The following is a 21321-nucleotide window of genomic DNA, read 5'->3' as shown; positions in this document are numbered from 1 at the left end:
CCGTGCGGCTACCTTACAAAACACGGGCAAGAGAGGGCGGGGCCCTGAATGTCTAAACCAATCCGCTACGTGAAGGGACTCGCGATCCACGAACCCTCAACCAATCATGTTTCTCCTTGCTCCAGCCTCCCGCTCGCTAAACGTGGTTGCCCGTTTGAGAGTAATCACTCCGAAGTGCTGTTTCGCAGACACGGGTCGCTGCTGAGGTGAGATTTTCCTATTCAACATCACCACCTTATAAACTGTAAATGAAGTAGCCCTCTTAAATATGTTATATGTTGTACGTTATAAATAAAGCGTTAAATATGTGACGGGCGGCACGTTTAGGGGTTTGGCGATAGATCTGGCAACCCAGTAAATATGACGCGCGGTCTGTGATCCGGTCGTGGTGAGAGCGCCGTCGGACCGAGTTCGGTGTCGCATTTTTACGCACTAACCGGAGCGTTAGACGAATGTAATGTGCGGTGGTGGGTGTTGTGCGGCTCCAGACTGTTCGCTGTGACGGATCTGCTGCATTAGGTGAGTCCCACCACATTATCACCGCTGGTACCGTGTGGATGCGTGTAGTGGCTCCTTGGCCGTAGGGTGTCCGCTGGTGCAACTTCAGCCCGGCTCCCCTCGGCTCTGCTCGGGCTGATACACGCCCGTCTCCCCCCGGGGGTTCGATACACGGCATTTGATTCAAAACTTCCTTTAAAAAACGGAGCATGAATTTGGGGTTCGGGGGGGCGGGGGGGGGGGGGGGGGATGCGGACTTGGCACGTGCCGTCGTTCTACAGTCTCGCGCGTTGGGCTGCGTTCGGAGCGGTCCGGTCGGTCCGGTCGTCTGACACTTCGGGCGTTGTGTGCGATTATATGTAGGAACTCTAATGTGATTTCTCAGATGTGCTTCAGGCTTGTTGTTCTGGTTCCGTTTGAATGGCCCGTGTAGTCGCTCGTGGTTATGTAAACAAGAACCGACACGCAGGGCCGTCAGAACATCATCAAGAATATAACCGATGTGTCTGATACATGCCCGACTGGTGCTGATGGACCCATGATCCTGTGTGCCTTCACTCGTAATGCCAGCGTGGTGTTCGGCTGCAGGCTCCGTAGGCGTGTGTGTCCATCAGTTCTGTAGATCAGAACGATGGGAACCAAAATGATCAACACACACAACCTACTGATTTAAGGAGATGATCTAGATCTTTCTGGTAGAAACGTGTTCGTGAAGAATCCCGCTAATAGTCCAGATGCATGACTGGGTAACTGAGTGATGTGTAAATGAAACCCCCTCTGTGTGGTTCTGTGTTCAGCCTTCTGTGAAGTTTGAACCGAACTCGTGTGTGTGTGTATGTGTGTGTGTGTGTGTGTGTGTGTGCGCGCGCGCACGGGCTCGTGCAGGTGATCGGTGTTTTACACACGCATGTTCCGAGTCTGCGTGTGTGTCGGTCTGTCATCCTTTGACAGTGATGCAGGATGTGGTGGTGATAACTAACACACTCGGGCAGCTACTGTGGCATTCTTGGCCTTGGACGTGTTCAACTGTTCTTTCTCCTCTAGAAATGAGAAGAAGTCTAGTGGCTTTCTTGAGAAACAAGTCACCACTTCTTCAGCAATCAAATTGGTAGTTAGTGCCTCAGCAAAAACTAATAAGGATTGTAACTGTCTTATGATTTATATTTATATTCTAATTGAATAATCTAATGGAAATTCACAGGAACGTGGTTGTTCGGTATAGATTTGTCCCACTTTTACAGGCAGTTGCACTTGTTTGCTTAGAGGTCTGTAACATGAACTTTAAACTTGTTTGTTAATCGCTATTATCAGTTTATCTGTACTACGTACCGGGCCAGGTTTCTCTTTCTTTTTCTTTCATGAAAAGATTTCAATTGCTTTTGTTAAAATTGCTAATTTTGAATTGGAGCTTTTCTGTACAGAAGGATTCACTCTGTACAAAGTTCACTCTGGTCCGAGTGTGTCCTCATCAAGGTCTTCTTTTCTTGCCTAAAACACACACACACTCTCTGTTTTCCCATTAAAGATGGCTGTGCTGACCTGTCTGATAGCGATCACAAGGCAGTTGAGATTGATATGTTTTGTTTTGAGGGTTTGCAGCTATTACAGTCACCACCAGCGTGGATTGGAATATTAATAAATAATACAAGTGTACCTGCCAGTTTGCAGGTGTCGGTACTTTTCTAAATTTATGTTGACTAAAATCTTCTATTTGTTGTAGACTTACCGTTTGTGTAGATATTCACTGTCTCATGATATTTGGAGCAGTAGATCAATAATTTGTACTCTAGAGCCAGGATTCTGACTGATAGCCTTGTCATTGGAAATGAAACTGCAGTTCTCCAGAGGTGTGTGTGTGTGTGTGTATGTGTGTGTGTGTGTGTGTGTGTGTGTGATATATGTGACAAATACCGAGGGCAGCAACCATACAGGTCTCATACCCAGGTCTCATACCCAAGTCTCACACCCAGGTCTCATTCCCAGAACAAGCTCATCCATTTTTTCGGCTTCCTGGATGATCGCTGTCTCTATCACAAAAAACAAACAAATAATGTTTATACACACACGTGTGTGTGTGTGTGTGTGTGTGTGTGTGTGTGTGTGTGTGTGTATATTGTGTATGTGTGTGTATATTCCAGAGAAGCAGGACTTAGTGCAGTTAATTCAGAAGCACTTTGAATGAATGTTATCATAACATAATTCTTTAAATGCATGTGAGCAAATGTGTCATGAATGGAGAAATTATAACGCCGGCATTGTGCGCCTGACCAGGGGCTTAATCATGAACGCCATGCCGAGCTGACTCAGTGTAGCATACTCATGCTCCCTGACTCTGCAGCAAATGACGTGCCTTTGCTATAATTTGGCGAAGATGCTAGCTAGCCTTCAGCTAAAGTCAACAGGGTTATTTTAGCCAGTCACATGGGCTGTACAGCTGGCCATGAACACATCAGACCAGACCTTTTCTTTCTGTTTAATATTTTCATAGTACAACAGGATGTGTGCGCTCCTTCACCAGTGTACGGTGGACTGTCCTCGGCTCTCAGAACATATAAATGTCACGTGGATGGCATTATTTAGACGGGTGAAAACCCGTCTTTGAGGATTTCAAACATCAGTAATCTTTACTCAGAGGTTACAGCTAAATAAATAAAGAGATAATGAACTATTGGAGATGATGTGGAGAGATCAGCTATATAAAGCCTTTTGTAAGTTTGTAACTTGTTCCTTTGCTGAATTCGAGGCTGAATTCTAAACCTGCCGTTTCTTGATGGCTTTCTGAAGTTGTCTGCACCAGGCATTAACCGGTGGTGTTAATTCGAGCGAGTGGAAGCTGAACGAACACTGAGCGCCTCTTGTGTGGGCTTGGTGGTTACTCAGAGACCCCCCGAGATTATATGTGTCAAACTCAGGAATAGCTGAATTACTGTGCTGTTTTTAATTGTTTTGTTGTTGTTGTTCAGTAGACCACATTTTGTCTGGCTGCCCCATCTGTTGGTTTGGGCTACAGGGAGGTCTGCTGACCCACGCCACACAGCAGCGCAATTTGGTTCCCTTTAGCAGCGATTCTTTAGGGGGTCTTTGGTTTTACTGCGCCAGGTTGACCCTTAAAGCAGTGATCAGGGGAAGGGGTCAGGGTTAAACGTGAAATGCGTAGAGGATCTTTTCAGGGTGATTCTGTTTCACAAATTGAGCTAAAGATGTGTGATGGAAAGGCCTCCCTTTTGGTAAAAAATATCTTCCAGGCATTTGGTGGGTGTGTAGGGGCCCCAGGGTCATGAGGAGGGGTCTGTCTGCTGGTGCAGGCCGAGGAAGCTTTTCTTTGGCAAGGATTAACACAATTTCCCTTCATGCAACATGGTTTCAGGTTGGAGGAGTCCGTTTGTAATACATTGAAGGCTGTAAGACTGCAGTATAAAATATGGTGGTGTTAAAAAAATAATTCTTGTGCTTTTCCAAGCAATCTTTTATTTAGTTAGTTAATTCATTTTTATTTCATGCTGTAGAATAGTTGGTTACGGTAATTATCAAAGTCCAGATGAGTTTTTTTAGAGCAAAGGAAGGTATGAGGACAAGCAAAATGCCTAATTGTTAGTGTTTTCATGAAGAAACACCTCAGAGTTGACACCCTCACCTACATGCATCTTTAAAGATGTAGTTCAGACTAAAATAACCGCTTTCTCCAACACCACCATCACCAATAAAACACCGTAGTTGAGATGTACGTGTTGCTGAATGACTTTCGAGTGTCACTATTGATTATTATTAAAGTTGGTAAAGAACATTTATGGGGTTTCCTTGTTTTTCTGCTGTCTGCATTGCCTGTGTAAATTAATTAAAGAGGAGGATGACACTGCACTAACCTGTGTAGTAGCACCAATTAGAGATGTAATATATTCAAACAAAATCATTTTTGCACTGATATTTCAGATCCTTGTTTGCATTTTTGATGGCTGCTTTGATCCAGATGAACTATTATCTAATAGCAGTTAAATCTGTCAGCGTATCTCTCTGCATTTTCTGTTGCAATGTAATGTCTTGTATTTGAGATTAGCGTAAAGTAAGCAAGCATGTCCGTTACAACGCTGCTCTTATTACCAAAATAACTTGAGCTACGTTATACAGAAGTGCACTGGCAGCAGACCCTGGTACTGTGTTTCACACTAATGTGAAATTGGGGCGATCATCTTTATACTCATGCCAAGCAACATCACACGCTTCTGTTTCAGAAATGGGAAAGACACTAACCTACATTAGCAGGACAGAGCTGAACCTTCGGGAGCGTTGCGGCAACCTGAAAAAGTCTGTTGGACACGGTCAAGAAGCAATGAATACAATAAAGAAAGGCTTCCAAGCATATTTTTTTTAATCCCACCATATCTCTTGAGCAATGAAATATGAGTGGTCCTCTCGTTCTCTAGAGTTGAGATAGAAGAATCTGTTTCTCCTCTGTGTGAGATTGTCTGCCACGTTGTTGTGAAAGCGGCCCTTCGTATGTTGACCATCAAACCTTGTTGAAGTGCTCATTATTAACCGTTCATGCGGTCTGGTGGCCACACAGGCCTATGGAAGGCCCCCAAACAGATCAATGGGAAATCCAGTGGTGGGTATCTGTAACAGCAGCGAGGAGGCACTCTTAATTTAACACCAACACCTTCTTGATTTCGGCTTTACCGAGATGAAACTTGAGACTAAATGTTGCCTAACCGCTGTAGTCTGTTAGCTGTGGGGGTCGTTCTGTGCCGGTTCCTCTCAAAGGTGATTGTAACATTGCCAGATACATCCGAGTACATGTGCAACACATTTGCATATGAGTCTGTTCTTATACTTTGAATGTCCCCCCGCTCTGTATGCAACAGACATTTAAATGGAGATTCGTTGGAGCCCTTCACATGGTTTTCTTTGTTTTCGCTCTGTCAGCTGTTTTTATTTATTTATTTATTTATTTTGTTATTTTACACTCTCTCTCTCTCTCTCTCTCTCTCTCTCTCTCTCTCTCATTTTATACTGTCTGTTCTGCGCTGCTATTGTGCTACTGTTTGGTCTGGCCGTTCTCCACTGATCACGAGACGTGGAACCTCCTGAGGTTTCTGTATTTTAATCGGTCGGTTTCTTAGGCCCCGGCATTGCATGCAGAACCAGACAGAGTTCGAGTGTTTTGTCCTTTTGGCAAAGGACGTGCCATGCTTGCTGAAACTAAACGTCTTCAGTAATGGTGATCCACTGTGATTGGTAGGACTAGAGTTTGGCAATCATGTTTCCCCCTGACAGCATCATCGTCCTGTGGCTGAGGAATCGGACAAGCTCAGATCTCCTCTTCATCAAACCTCCTCTTCATCTAACCTTGTTTCTAAACGTGTTGGGAAGCTGCCATGTGAGGACAGGTGTGACAGGAAGCCAAGTGCCGTAATCCATTGTGATGTTCTGACGTTGCTTGCATCTTTCTCAGGGTTCTTCTCACTATTCCTGGTCTCCTTGGACAGACAGCAGCAGATGTACTGCGGTTCTTTGTCTTGGCATTTTCATTAAAACCCAGTTGAGATGTCTGTAGCATGCTTTCCATTCCTGATGGACTGCCAAATTTCATCAGTTTGTTAAAAAAACAAAAAAACTAAACCCTGCAAATGGAGTAGAGCTTGTTTCACTCTCGTCATCTTTAGTTTACATGTTGTCCTTGAGCTCATCTGAACTTTTTCCACTTCCTTGGCTTTTAGCTGAGGTTAGACGAGCCCACAATACTGTTTTCTCTCTCTCTCTCTCTCTCTCTCTCTCTCTCTCTCTCTCCTGTCTCTCTCTCACACACCAGTCCTGAAACTCTTGACAAAAAGTGTAAAAATGAGAAACATGCCCCATGTGAACATAATGTGATCTGGTCAAATGGACATTTGTGGGGGTTTGTTCAGAGTTGTCAAATACTTTAAGAAACCCTCTCCTCTCTCTTATTGGCCTTTACTGCAATAAACATTAGATAATCACAAATGAAAATATTTGCTGGATTCTAATGGACATCTTCATCTAAGTTTGTCCTAAATCCTCCAACGCTTGTCCTGAAAACCAGGCCACATTGACATGATCCCACGTCTCCCATTACAATAATGAGTTGGTGGCAGGAAGACTGTGATTCCTGCCCGTGTCATGACCCGCAGCCCTTCTGTTTCTGCCCGTCTTTGACCAGCACGTCCCAGCGCCGATTTCACCGCGGGCCGCCTGTGTTGGGCCGATGACCACTTTGGTCGGAGAATAGCACAAGAGGAAAACCTCACGACACGACCAGCGAGTCTGAGCCAGCTGTGTGCGGTGGGGTGTTTATGTGCTCCTGTTGTGTGGGGCTAGCCGCTCGCTCCTTAAGTATGCATACAGCCCGGCAAATTAAAGGCTTTGAGGTCACGCGTCTTGTTTCCGGTGGAGATGGCTTCTCTGAACTGTCTCCGAAGCACAATTGAAAGATGAGCCGAAATGAGGGAAACCCGACCAGATCAGTGTCTGTTAACGGGTGTCTCATCGCTCCCCAGTTCTCAGAAGAATCCAATTCTGCTTATTGCTCAATATAGTGAAGTTCGATATGAGTTTCCGGTGCGGTCTTTCATCCAGCCACTCACTGCCTGTCGACTGAGGGGTTTTTTGTGTGTGTGTGTTCTTTTCATGTTTAAATGCGACTGTAGTGTTGACCTGAGATCAATAGTCTGGTGAAATGACCCATATGAGATGCCGTAGTCTCATGCGGAGTGGATGACGGCCCTGTGCTCTGCTTTGTGTTTGCAGGCCTGATGGCGCTGGGCGTTTGGCGAGACCTGCGTGCTGGGGAACCCGATGTCCGCTCGTGTGTCTCCCGGACCTCCTGAAGAACGGGCCTCTCCCTCGGCCCTTTCCCCTCCCCTTGTCCAGCGTCAGCCCCGCCCCCTCCCTCCGCAGCACCCGCCCACAAGCCCCGCCCTCAGGCTTCCCCTCCCTTCTCCGAGATGATCGGCAAGCTGAGGCAGAACCTTCTGGTGGCCTGCTTGGTCATCAGCTCCGTCACAGTCTTCTACCTGGGCCGGCACGCCATGGAGTGCCACCACCGGGCGGAGGAGCGGGTGGTGGCGCCCCTGTTGGGCAGCCTGCACGCCACGCTGCGTACGGGACACAACCTCAGCAGCCCCTTCGTCTACAACAAGGACATGCCGCTCATCTTCATCGGCGGCGTGCCCCGCAGCGGGACCACGCTGATGCGCGCCATGCTGGACGCCCACCCGGACGTCCGCTGCGGCGAGGAGACCCGCGTCATCCCGCGCATCCTGGCCATGAAGCAGATGTGGAGCCGCTCGGGCCGCGAGAAGATGCGTCTGGACGAGGCGGGCGTCACCGACGAGGTTCTGGACGCGGCCATGCAGGCCTTCCTGCTGGAGATCATCGTCAAACACGGAGAGCCGGCCGCCTACCTGTGCAACAAGGACCCGTTCGCCCTGAAGTCCCTCTCCTACTTGGCCAAGATCTTTCCACGTGCCAAGTTCGTCCTCATGATCCGTGACGGGCGCGCCTCCGTCCACTCCATGATCTCGCGCAAGGTCACGATCGCGGGCTTCGACCTGAACAGCTACCGTGACTGCCTCACCAAGTGGAACCGCGCCATAGAGACCATGTACACTCAGTGCCTGGAGGCGGCCGACAAGTGCCTGCCAGTGCACTACGAGCAGCTCGTCCTCCACCCTGAGAAGTGGATGAGGACACTGCTCAAGTTCTTGGACGTTCCCTGGAACGAGGCGGTCCTGCATCACGAAGAGCTCATCGGGAAGGCAGGAGGCGTGTCCCTCTCTAAGTAAGTGGCAGCTGGCCGGCGTGACTTGTGTTGCGACTCCAGCAGGTTAGGGTTGGGGGGGGTTGTTATTGGGAGATGGATGGGGTGGGTTTGGGGAAGGGGAGGGATGGGGTATGATTGGGAGAGGGCTGGGGCTTAGGGTGGGGTTTGGGGAGAAGTGGGGCGTGGTTGGGGAAGGGCAGACTGAATCATCTCCTCTGCAGATCACCACCTCATGGACTGTATTGCATACTGGTTTAATTGAATTTCAAAGTGTAATTGTTTTGCTGTAATTACAGTCCACAGCAGAATACTAAAACACAAACCAGCAGCGTTCTGCTTCTGGACATTAAAGCCCCTTATTAACTTGTTTGGTTAAGGTGCCCATCTGTCTTTCTCTTTGAAGATATTGCAGCCAGTGCCTTAAATAGCCTTTTTAAGAACATGCCTTTTTGACATATCCAACTTCACCTGCTGTGTGTATGCATGTGTGTGATCTTACTGAACAATAAGGTTACAACACAAGATGCAAATGTGGAAATACAGCCCTGGTTGTGAGATCTGTGTTAACTAATGGTTTCCTGTCAGAGAACAGGATGGGTTGAGTACCACTGACACTGACGATGAGGTGTGGTGGCGTGTGAGGAAGGCAAAATGAAGGGTTTGACTCCGTCACATTCCTGCTACGATAAACGTGCTCTTAGTTGTTTGTTTAACAAACAAAAAGCTCTTCTCTGACGATTTGTTTTTATTTTTTAATACACGCAACATTCGAGAACAGAGTGCGATTGTCATTTAGCCCCCAGATTTCACACAGGATTCAGAGGTACGCTGCAGTCACGCTCCCTTGCCACATAGCTAACGCCCCCCCCCTGCGGAAATGGGGCTTCTGTCTGGACATCGTCTGGGACAGGAACACAGTGTACAGGCCGACAGATCTGTCCTGCTCCCGTCTTGCCGGGCAGGCAGACTCAGACCCTCTGGCCACACATTGGGACACCTCACGCCCTCTCTAATCTCTCTCTGTGTCCACGTGTAGCATTTTGAAATGGATTATAGTGCATTATAGCACATAATAGCGCATTATAGTGCATTATAGCGCATTATAGCACATAATAGCGCATTATAGTGCATTATAGCGCATGATAGCGCATTATAGCGCATTGTAGTACATTATAAATGTGCCGTATTTTGTCAATTGTGATTTTTTTTACACCGCAATCAAAATTTGTCCTCCGCTTTTAACCCATCTGTGCAGTTAGAACACACACACACACACACACACACTAGTGATTACTAGGGGGTTGTGGATCACACATGCCCAGAGCGGTGGGCAGCCCTAGCCCGGCGCCCGGGGAGCAGTTGGGGTTAGGTGCCTTGCTCAAGGGCACAGACCCTTGAGTACATAATAGTACATAATAGCACATTGTAGTGCATTATAGCACATTATAAAGCATTGTAGTGCATTATAGGCTGCTGCTGTTTAGGCTTTGTCCCTTAAAGCAGGAATCTGTCACTTAGTGTGTTGGAGCTGTTGAAACTTGTTCTGAACGGAAGTGCAGAGAAATACTGACAGGGGCCAGAACACACTGTGTTTACCTCCCCATTACTGTAATTGGCCTGTGTTCCTGCTCTTGGACACGTTTCTGAACTTGCACACTTAAAAGAGGTTTTGGTGAGGGGTGGGAAACATTTGAAGGCAGGGAGAAGAAATGTTTGTTGTTGTTTCATGGCCAGTGGGGCCACTGTAACAATGAACGAGGCTCTTAGCTAATGACATCATCTATTAAAAAACAGCATGTTTCAGCGGGCGTGTAATGGAGGAACAGAATCGGTTCAATTTCTAAGGCAAAACTACTGTGCTGACCAACTGGATATTAGTGTAGTGTACAGGGGGCTTAAACCACTTTGTTGGCAGGATCCACTTAAAGCATGCAATACCTTGAACCGGTTTATTGAAAACACACACATTCAAAGCTTTGACCTTTGACCCTGTAGAAGGGTCCTTCCTAGCTCTCTCATCATGGCTTTTGTGACATGGCGTATCTGCACTGATGGTGTTGTAACATCCTTTGGAGGAAACCGTATTGAAACATACACCACACTTCTTCAAACCTGCGTGACTTTTTTACATATGTATTTGGTTTCTATTACCTAGATACTATAAACATTAATTATTGTTTATTATTGTTCATTTTAAAGATGGTGGGATGACCTGGTAAAAGGGTCATGTGCACTCAGCAGGTCAAATGAGATCCTGAGGGTCAGTTAAGGCCACTCACCTCTTAAAGATATGTTAGCTATGTTAGTCTAGACTAGGGGTGTGCATAAAAAAATAGATTTTTTTATTCAAATCGATCTTCATTTGAATGATTCGATATCGATTTATTAAACCTGAGATCGATCTTTAGAATTGGCCAATTTTCCCTGCATATGCATACCGTTGTTTAAGTGTATGAACCATGCAAACATGACTTTGTTAATTGCGCTGAAGCACGGCGCACGCGAAGTTACAAAATTCAAGAGGTGCACGACCTCGCAAAGCGACAGCGCACGGGCAGAGCCACCGCGATTACGTCATTTACGTTGCGCGGACCCTCACGCCAGTCGCAACGTGTCAAGTATAAAGCTGTGAAGTTTTCTCAACAGAAAAATTTGACAATCTCCAAGATGTCAGAAAGCAGTCATAAATAAATCTTAGTTTTTGGACCTTAATGTTTACAATATTCTGAACTATGTTTATAAATGTTTTTTTTTTTACTTAATTTGCACTTTAAAGGGCTGTTCAAAACCACTTTCAATGACTTTTCTGGTAAAGGAGCTATGTGAAAGTGTGTGCATTAATTGATATTTAAAAAAAGTTGTTCACAGTATAAACACTAATATCTTAATACATTTTAATAAAGTTTGAGTGTTCCTTGTATCATTACAACATTTCACATTCAAACTACACTTTTTATTGTAACTGAAATTTCGCTACAAGAATCGATATCGAATCAGATCGATATTGAATCGAAAATCGAATTGAATCGGGACCTTGTAAATCGGAATCGAATCGAACTGGGAAACCAGTGGTGATACCCACCCCTAGTCTAGACTAATGTGGACCAAATTCAAAGCGTCCTTTTGGGACCAACAAGAAAAGACCGTAGTCCAGTAATATTTTACATCCATTCCTTGTCCATCCTTTAAAAATGTGTTTGAAGACGGCCGTTAGATGTACTCTGTAAAAAAGGGAGGGATTTGTGTTGGTGCTTAGAAGTCCACACTTCTTGAAAGTGTACACTCCGTAGTGAGTGTGAGTGAGACCTCTTGCTTCCAGTATATTTTTCATTCCTGCGCCATTCAGAGCTTTCATGCTTTAATGGGATGAGGTTTTAGTGTTTATGAGTGTTTCTGTTGTATTATGCCAATCATTCATGCGAATCCCACAGAGCAACCGATGTTGACTTTACCCAGGTGCATTGTGGGGTGTGCTCCCATGTCCTCTGTGTCCTGTGGCACGCCTTGAGTGCTTGAGAGCTTCAGAAACCACTTAAGAGTTTCAGTCATGGCATGGTAAAGCTATCAAGAGCCCCTCAGCTCTGAGAGCCATTGGTTCTGTTCCATTGGCTCTTTCAAAGCAAACCGTAAGCTTTGGTGGTCGGGTGAAACCACTTGGGGTAGCTCGTACACAGAACGCCCCACACCGACCCTGACCTCTGCAGGGAGGGGGTCAGGATGACCATGGCGAGGAGGAGGAGGGCTCCATGGTGAAGACATGCAGATCTTAGTGCTCTTGGACTCCTCTGGTCTCCAGACAGTGGTGTAGGCACTGAGCACATGCATCTCATTCTTCGTTTCATTGATTCCAATCAAATATTAATAAAAGGGGCGACCTCTGCCTAACTCTGGCTTTTTACACCACTGATGAGAAACACATCGGGCTTTACCGAACACAGACACATCGGGCTTTACCGAACACAGACACATCAGGTTTTACCGAACACAGACACATCGGGCTTTACCGAACACAGACACATCGGGCTTTACCGAACACAGACACATCGGGCTTTACCGAACACAGACACATCAGGCTTTACCGAACACAGACACATCGGGCTTTACCGAACACAGACACATCAGGTTTTACCGAACACAGACACATCAGGCTTTACCGGACACAGACACATCAGGTTTTACCGAACACAGTTTGCCATCAATGACATTGTAATGCGTGATCCACCAAAGACTTGGGGACTCGCGTGTGGGCTCGTTGGGACTAACTACGGGGAGACCAGCATAGCTGCGTGGGACCCAGTCAGGAGTAAGACTGAATCTTTCGGTGGCGTGCGGCGTCTGCACGTTCACGCCCGGTGGTCCTGGAGATGGAGAGGCTGCCTGCATCGTGCCGAGTCCGCCAGCGGCCGGGTCAGAGCGAGCCACGCGGCTGCTCCAGACGCGCTCAAGTCCCCCCGGGGAGACGTGCGGAGCCAGAGCTCATTTCGGAGAAGGCGCTGATGGGATTTTTAGGTGGACGGGGAGCGCCTGCAGCGCTCTTAATGGCTGACGAAAAGCACAGAGCCCCACCCTGCGTCCCAGAAGGGACTCTCAGAAAACAGTCCATTAAATCAGGCCCGCAGAACCTGCAGGGCGAGGGTCTGATGTTGCTGCGGCTGTGGGCAGCACGTCCCTGCCTGGGACGTCCATCGCAACCGTCCCCCCACCCCCATACAGCAGCCCGGGCCAGGTTCTGTCTAGCCAAGGCATGGACCTGACCATTAACATCAATTGCTTCCTTGTTTTTTTATTGGTTTAATTTCTCCCCCAGTCAACTTGTGGCAGAGATCTGGCCATTACTCAGTGTGGTGAAGCTGCGAAGCTGATGTTTGTCTCCAGGAACACACAAGCCCGCAGAAGAGCACTGGAGCACGCCATGAATAATTAACAAGCAGCCATAGGCTATTAAACAGCGCTCAACCACGAGGAACTTCTCGCAAGGCGCTCGCGTGTGCGTGCGTGCGGTTACTCCTGCACTCCTGTGCGCGTTTCTACCTGGGAGACGCGACGGAACCGTGCTGTGCTGCGATCGACGTTCGTTCGTCAGGAGAGCTGGTACCGGGTGGGGTGGTCGGGGTAGGCGGCTGTGGTTTTGGGCGGGTGGAGAGCTGGAAGACCTCCATTTCAGGGTGTTGTGTGGTGCCGGTTGCCGCGGTGGACGTCTCTGGCAGTAGCCCTGTCCCTCCCAGGGCTGTTCTCAGACACGTCGGCAGTCTGTGTTGTGTTTCCTGCCTGGCTGGGCATATGGGCTGTGGGTGGAGAGGATGAAGACTGATCATGGCCTGTTTTGGCCAGACCTTGGGAAGGCGAGCATATGAGGTATACAGCTATCAGCTGTAAGCATGTCTGCGTGCTGGAGTATTTACCGATAGCTGGTCTGTCAAGTTATTCAGCGGACCGCAAGCTGCCGGCGTAAGCGTCGGTTCTGGTGACGCAGACCGCGGGCTGCCGTACCCCTCCGTCTCCACCGCTCTTTGCGACCTCACGGCAGCACGTCAGAACCAGGTGGTCTCCCCCCGTTTGTCGGCCATGGCAACAGCGGAGATGTTATTTTTCAGGAGAATGGCGTGACTCATCCACAGCGGCAAGGCTGTCAGGATTGGCTTCAGCTCTTTGCCACATCAGATCTTTTCTAGAAGCTCGTTCATCGCTTCAGACCGAAACGTTTTTTATTTTTTCCCGCACTTTCCGTTAATGGAAAATATCTTGTGCTACAGCCCTCTTAAAATAAATAAAGACATTTAAAAAAGATAAAATATACAAAAAGGCAGCAGTGCGCGCTGTCCTCAGAAAGAAAGAAGTCTATTAATCATGCAGGGAGTGGTGAAGTGCGATTCCACCGTAAGTGGATTATTGAAGCCAGGGGCTGTATCGGCCAGGGACTTGAGCAATGAAACGTAAAGCGCGTCTTGTTGTCGGTGTAAATGGACTGGCGGCCCTCTGGGGAGGAGGCTGCGTCTCTAGCTCTGGAAGGCAGCGCGAGAGTGAGGCACCCCCCCACCCGAGCACCGCCGGCGTTTCCCAGGGACTCCGTGCTGTCCGCCGTTCCGTCCGGAGGTGATGTGTGAACGCAGGGACGGAACACATGGGGTTGGCTCCTGCTGTGAGTTTTAAGAAGTTTAAGACCCTTCACATACACACACACACACACACACACACACACACATGTTCTAGCATGTGTCTTGCTTTGCTTGCTCATTTAGTGGAAGGGTCAACATAGAACATATACGGCCATAAAGGGAGAAAAAAGCCTCAGGCCTCAGGCTCTCTCCCCAACTGGTCCTCCGTCCTTGCTCTGGTTGTAAAGGGGCTGTTCGCTGACGCTCCCCAGCGTCTTGGCCGCAGTTGGGGATCGTCTATCGTAATCTGTTCCCCATCTGGTTCTGCTTCTCCGCGGTGGGGGGAATAACAATGGGGGTCTATGGCTTGAGGAGTCTCTGGCTCTGGCGAGAGCCTGCTTCTCAGAGGAGCCCTACCTCCCTGTGGCTGCGCAGACGGGTGAAGACCACGGGTGAAGACCACGTCTGGAGACACTTCTGGCCTTTTCCCTCTTATGACACTTTGAAGGAATGTTTTGCAGAAGCTTCTGAAATGCAAGAAAATCTTGGGGAAGTACAACGGTGTTGCTTTCTTATAGATCACTGAGTAGTGAGTAGATGTAGGTGTTGTAAAGTAATCTTATAGATCACTGAGGAGACTGAGGAGTGAGTAGATGTAGGTGTTGCTAAGTAATCTTATAGATCACTGAGTAGTGAGTAGATGTAGGTGTTGTAAAGTAATCTTATAGATCACTGAGTAGTGAGTAGATGTAGGTGTTGTAAAGTAATCTTATAGATCACTGAAGAGACTGAGTAGTGAGTAGATGTAGGTGTTGTAAAGTAATCTTATAGATCACTGAGGAGACTGAGGAGTGAGTAGATGTAGGTGTTGTAAAGTAATCTTATAGATCACTGAGTAGTGAGTAGATGTAGGTGTTGTAAAGTAATCTTATAGATCACTGAGTAGTGAGTAGATGTAGGTGTTGTAAAGTAATCTTATAGATCACTGAAGAGACTGAGTAGTGAGTAGATGTAGGTGTTGTAAAGTAATCTTATAGATCACTGAGGAGACTGAGGAGTGAGTAGATGTAGGTGTTGTAAAGTAATCTTATAGATCACTGAGTAGTGAGTAGATGTAGGTGTTGTAAAGTAATCTTATAGATCACTGAGTAGTAAGTAGATGTAGGTGTTGTAAAGTAATCTTATAGATCACTGAAGAGACTGAGTAGTGAGTAGATGTAGGTGTTGTAAAGTAATCTTATAGATCACTGAGGAGACTGAGGAGTGAGTAGATGTAGGTGTTGTAAAGTAATCTTATAGATCACTGAGTAGTGAGTAGATGTAGGTGTTGTAAAGTAATCTTATAGATCACTGAAGAGACTGAGTAGTGAGTAGATGTAGGTGTTGTAAAGTAATCTTATAGATCACTGAGGAGACTGAGGAGTGAGTAGATGTAGGTGTTGTAAAGTAATATTATAGATCACTGAGTAGTGAGTAGATGTAGGTGTTGTAAAGTAATCTTATAGATCACTGAGTAGTGAGTAGATGTAGGTGTTATAAAGTAATCTTATAGATCACTGAGGAGACTGAGGAGTGAGCAGGTAGGTGTTGTAAAGTAATCTTATAGATCACTGAGTAGTGAGTAGATGTAGGTGTTTTAAAGTAATCTTATAGATCACTGAGGAGACTGAGGAGTGAGTAGGTAGGCGTTGTAAAGTCAGACTTAGAGAAGCTGTATTTGTGTTTATTTAACTCACTGTTCTGCATTTTGATAAATTATGCGCAATATTTATGCAAAAATGTGAATCTGAAATATCTGCCTCATGATTGGTTTAATTTAAATGTAAACTGATCATTTAATCCACATCACTGAGCATTCAGAGTCCAGATCATTTGTTTTCTGTTTCTACATGCAAAGGGTGACATCCTTTTAGTCCCACCTTACTGCTCATATTATTTAATACAGATCAATAATTCACAATGGGTGTGATTATAATTCACAATTCATGTTTAGTCTGCTTGCAAATTTGCTTCTGTGAGATTTCATGTTCGTGAGAGTCTCCCTGTAACCAGGGCAACTGCATCGTTGCGTTTGCGCTTTTTGAAAGCTGCTTCGCGAACACCTAAACGGCCGTATGCCCACACATATAGCATGAGCTTCCTTTGTGATGTTATATAAAGCCTCCAACCTACAGGTCATCAGTCTTGAAGTTTGTAAGCACACTCGCACGTCTCTCAGCAGGGTCTGTGAGTCTGGAGTGATGTAGTGGTTCAGCACAGCAGCATCGCAGAGATCGGGGCGTCAGGAGAGCCGTCACTGCTATTGTCATTACCCTAATCAAATCGGAGTGTTTTTTGCCTCGTGTAACGTGACGCATGGTGGGGTGGGGGGGGGGGGGGGGGGGGGGGGGGGGTGATGTCAGGGAGTGAAAGGCCACTAATTCGACCCTTTTACGAGCCACTGTAAGTAGGAGCTAGCCCGAGCTTTCAGTCTTTAATTGGATCTTGCGATGGCGTTCGGGCCCGTCGTCTGACTGATCCGTCCGCCCGGGCAAAACCCGCCCCCCCACCCTTCGCTGACATGATGCTGTCTCGTGCCCTGCAGGGTGGAGCGCTCCACGGATCAGGTGATCAAGCCGGTCAACGTGGAGGCCCTGTCTAAGTGGGTGGGGAAGATTCCCGTTGACGTGCTGCGGGACATGCCGGTCATCGCCCCCATGTTGGCCAGACTGGGTTACGATCCTCACGCCAACCCCCCCAACTACGGCCGGCCGGACCCGCACGTCCTGGACAACACCAGAAGGGTGAGTGTTGACAAAAGGAAGGCCTCGCTCACACAAAAATAACACACACAAAATTAAACATGTTTACTTTAGATTCCACTGGGGACATTGACCCATTACGCTCCACCCAGAGTGTTGCATGATGGAGACATTCGGAGCATGTTATGGGAAGCCTCGTCGAGCGGCATTTACACGGGCCCTCCTAACACCAACATCCTGGTACTGCTGCGGTCAAAGGTCACAGGTCACAGGGACTGCATGCCACTTGAAGTTTCCTATATGACCAGGAGCTTTGATTGCAGGAGGAAGAGAACCAGCTGGAGAAACACACATTTTCTGATGAAGCAGCTGTTTGAGGATTTAAACTTGATAAATGTGCTCAGGAGATGTAGAATAAGCTTCATTATGGAGCTGACGTGTGCAGTATGAACATGGTGTCTGTATGTGCTGTTTTAAATGGGTCTGCAAACACTGGGATATCAGGTGAAAAAAGTAACACGCATCTTTTCCTCCTGTGCGCTATTAGAGACATGGGCTTTCACATGTCAAAATCTCTGGATCAATTTAGTGGGTTTACACTTGAGACAGTAGTGTTTTGTCAGTAAAGTGGGTTTACGTTTGGGCTGTAGTGTTTTGTTTTTTTTTTTATTTTTTTATTTAACCTTTAATTTAACCAGGCAAGCCAGTAAGAACAATATTCTTATTTACAATGGCGGCCTGACAAGCGCCACAGGACACTTGAGAAGAAAAGAGAAACAGAAAAAAGAAAAAGAGAAGTAAAGAAGATAAAAAATTTAAGAACAATTACAAGCATCAATAAGTAATTTCTTAATGCAGTCCTTGAAGGCAGTTAATGAAATAAAAGTGTCCAATTTTAGGGTTTCTTGCAGTTTGTTCCAGTCGTTGGCAGCAGCATGTTGAAATGCAGTACAGCCTAGAGCAGTAGATGTTTTAGAAGGTTTTAGCTTAATATATGATGAAGACCTTGTGTTATATGTAGCTGAATCTATTTGCAGTAAATTACATAGATAAGGAGGTGAATGACCAAGTAGAGTTTTGTAGATAAAGGTAAACCAGTGAATTTTACGTCGAGTGAACAGAGAGGGCCAGTTAACAGATGAGTAGAGCGTACAATGATGAGTTCTAAATGGAGCGTTTGTTGCAAACCGTATGGCAGAATGATAGAGAGTGTCCAACTTATGAAGCAAGGATTTGGAAGCTGATTGATAGATAATGTCACCATAATCAAACAGAGGAAGTATAGTCATTTGAATGAGCATAAGTTTGACCGCTATAGTAAATGAAGAACGATTTCTGTATAAAAAACTGAGTTTTGCCTTAATCTTTAATTGTAACATGGAGATATGATGGGAAAATGATAGTGAACTGTCTAACCAAATGCCTAAATATTTATAAGTGTTGACCAATTCCAGAACCTTACCCTCGATGGATGAGATCTTTAGAGGAGGAGAGGATTCCATCCCTTTTCGACTAAACCACATAACTTTGGTCTTAGAGGAGTTTAGCGTTAGATTGAGGGTACAAAAAGCCTGTTGAATTTGAATAAAACTGTCCTGGAGACCTTTTTCCACAGAAGCAGGGGAGGGGCCAGTGGCATACAAGATTGTGTCATCAGCATACAGGTGAATAAATGAATTTTGTGCAGCATGAAAGATGTTGTTAATGTATATAGAGAACAATGTAGGTCCTAGTATTGAGCCCTGTGGAACACCTTTAAGTACAGAGAAAGGGTGAGAAAGGCAATTATCTAGCCTAACCTGCTGTGTCCTATCAGAAAGATAATGAGAAAACCAGGCCAAAGAATGATCTGAAACTCCGACACTGACCAACCTACTTAGAAGAATGGAATGGTCTACAGAATCAAAGGCTTTAGCTAAGTCTATGAATATTGCGGCGCAATATTGTTTTGCATCTAATGCATGAGTAATATCATTAAGGACCTTCATGGTGGCAGTGACACAGCCATAGCCTGGGCGAAAACCAGATTGCATCGGACAAAGAATATTATTTTCATCGAGATACTTAGTGAGCTGCCTATTTACGAGTTTCTCTAAAACTTTAGATAAGCATGGCAGAATAGAGATAGGCCTGTACGAGTTTGGATCAGCCTGATCACCACCTTTAAAAAGAGGACGGATAATAGCTGTTTTCCAATCAGCGGGTAATTCAGATGAACAAACAGATAAGTTAAAAAGATCTGTGACAGGGGCTGCAATAAAACGAGCTGCAGAATTTAGAAAAAATGGTGCTAGCTCATCTAACCCTGGGGACTTTTTGGGGTCCAGTGCCAACAGTTCAGTTAAAACCTCACATACTGAAAAGGGCTGAATTGTAAACGTAGAACTGGGCCTGGTAAAAGAAGAAGCTGCAAAGGGAGGGGAAATAGGGAGAGAGTCCAGTAAACTATTTGTCAGCCCAGCAGAATTTAAGGGTTCATAAAACTGACCAGGATTGCTAAAATGTTGATTAAAAATATCCGCCATACGTTTTTTATCAGAGACTAAAATATCGCCAGATCTTAGTGCCGACGGCGTGCCGACTGGTTTATGTTCCAACTCTCTGACAGTTTTCCAGAACAGACGAGAATCAGAACCACAACGTTTAAATTGCTCCTTGTAATAATTAGATTTAGACTGACGCACTGCTTGTGTAGATTTATTCCGAATCTGTCGGAACAGAAGCCAGTCTAGGGGGGACCCAGTCAAGCGTGCTTTGCGCCAAGCAGCATTTTTTTGCTGTAATAGTACAGCTAAGTCTCGGGAAAACCAAGGGCTATTACGATTCTTTAATCGTAAACGTTTGATAGGTGCATGCTTGTCAACAACTGAGTTAAAAAGGTCTAAGAATAAATTCCAAGCATCATTTACCGTAGGGATCAGGCTGACTCTGCTCCAGTTGACCTCAACTATGTCACGTAAAAAAGCTTGAATGTTAAAATGTTTAAGAATCCGTTTTTTACTAATGAGGGCAGGTAGTTTAACAGAGTGACCTTTACGGACACAGGCTATGAAACAATGGTCACTAATATCATTACAGAATACGCCAGAAAGGTAACGATGTGGGGAATTAGTTAAAATAATATCAATCAAAGAGGCTCTTTCAGGAGTTTTAGGATTAAACCTAGTGGGTTGGGATATTAGCTGATGAAGATTAAGAGAATCAAGCTGTTGAATTAGTTTCTCTGGAGTTTTTAACATATCCCAGTTTAAATCCCCTAATAAAACCAGTTCAGACTTTAGAAATGGGACCAGGGCATTGCTTAAGGCCAACAGTGTACATGCAGGGGCTGAGGGAGGGCGATAGCACCCAGCCACTGACAATGAAAAATTCGTGGAAAGCCTAATATTAAGAACGAGTAAATCGAACTGCTTGGGAATAGACTTGGCTAGTGAAACAGAGCACAGAAGGTGTTCTTTAACAAATAATGCAACTCCTCCACCCTTAGATGATCTATCTTGTCGAAACAAGTTGTAACCAGGTATATTTAAATCAGTATAAGAGAAAGAAGGACGTAACCAGGTTTCAGTGACCACTAAGACCTCGGGATTAGAACTTTCGACCCATGCTCTCACATGATCGATTTTAGGGAGTAAACTTCTTGCGTTGATGTGTAAAAAACCAAAGTTTTTGCGTTCGCAGAAATCAATGAAGCTTATGCCGTTTAGATTTGGCTCGGTAACTGAAGTGGCAATATTAATAGGGGGACCAGGGTCTACATGGACATTGCCAGACACCAGAAGTAACAACAAAATCAATGAACGAGAGAGAGCACAAGAAAAACTACAAAATTTTTCTTTGTGCGCGTTCCGGGAATTAACATATTGAAATGATAAACAGGACATATTGTAAAACTGATTCAAGGCGTATGATGACCACATAGGCAGCATATTAAAAGACACAATTGACACGAGTTTGAACACATTTGCAATTATCCAAGCGTCCAAGTCTCTATCATACAGGGCAATACTGTCTGTTTCGCTGGAAGGTAATATCGCAAGGCAATGGCGATCGTTCACAGTCTTGTGTGGTATAGAGATCATACAAAGTATCAGAATGGTATATAAATAAGTGTAGGACGCCATACTTGAGAGTTGATGAGAAAGCCTCCCACGAGCCCAGCCAAACAAGCCACAATCCGAAGTGCCAAACCAGGACACCGGGCAGAGCG

General features: G+C 45.9%; 1 protein-coding gene across 2 annotated transcripts in view; it reads left to right on the top strand.

The window, feature by feature from the left end:
- The first annotated feature begins 364 nt into the window (after positions 1-364).
- The window catches only part of tpst1 (tyrosylprotein sulfotransferase 1), a 28393-nt gene continuing 7436 nt past the window's right edge, over positions 365-21321 (top strand). For both annotated transcript variants that reach the window (XM_076977378.1, XM_076977377.1), the window contains exons 1-3: positions 365-519; positions 7261-8293; positions 16955-17153. In XM_076977378.1, coding sequence (XP_076833493.1) covers positions 7458-8293; positions 16955-17153 — 1035 coding nt within the window. In that variant the 5' untranslated portion in view covers positions 365-519; positions 7261-7457. The remainder of the gene's footprint in view (positions 520-7260; positions 8294-16954; positions 17154-21321) is intronic.

The sequence above is a fragment of the Brachyhypopomus gauderio genome, chromosome 16 (assembly GCF_052324685.1).
Source record: "Brachyhypopomus gauderio isolate BG-103 chromosome 16, BGAUD_0.2, whole genome shotgun sequence".
In the NCBI taxonomy this organism is placed as follows: Eukaryota; Metazoa; Chordata; class Actinopteri; order Gymnotiformes; family Hypopomidae; genus Brachyhypopomus; species Brachyhypopomus gauderio.
The sequence above is the reverse complement of the archived record's forward strand: the minus strand, read 5'-3'. Positions and strand labels throughout refer to the sequence as shown.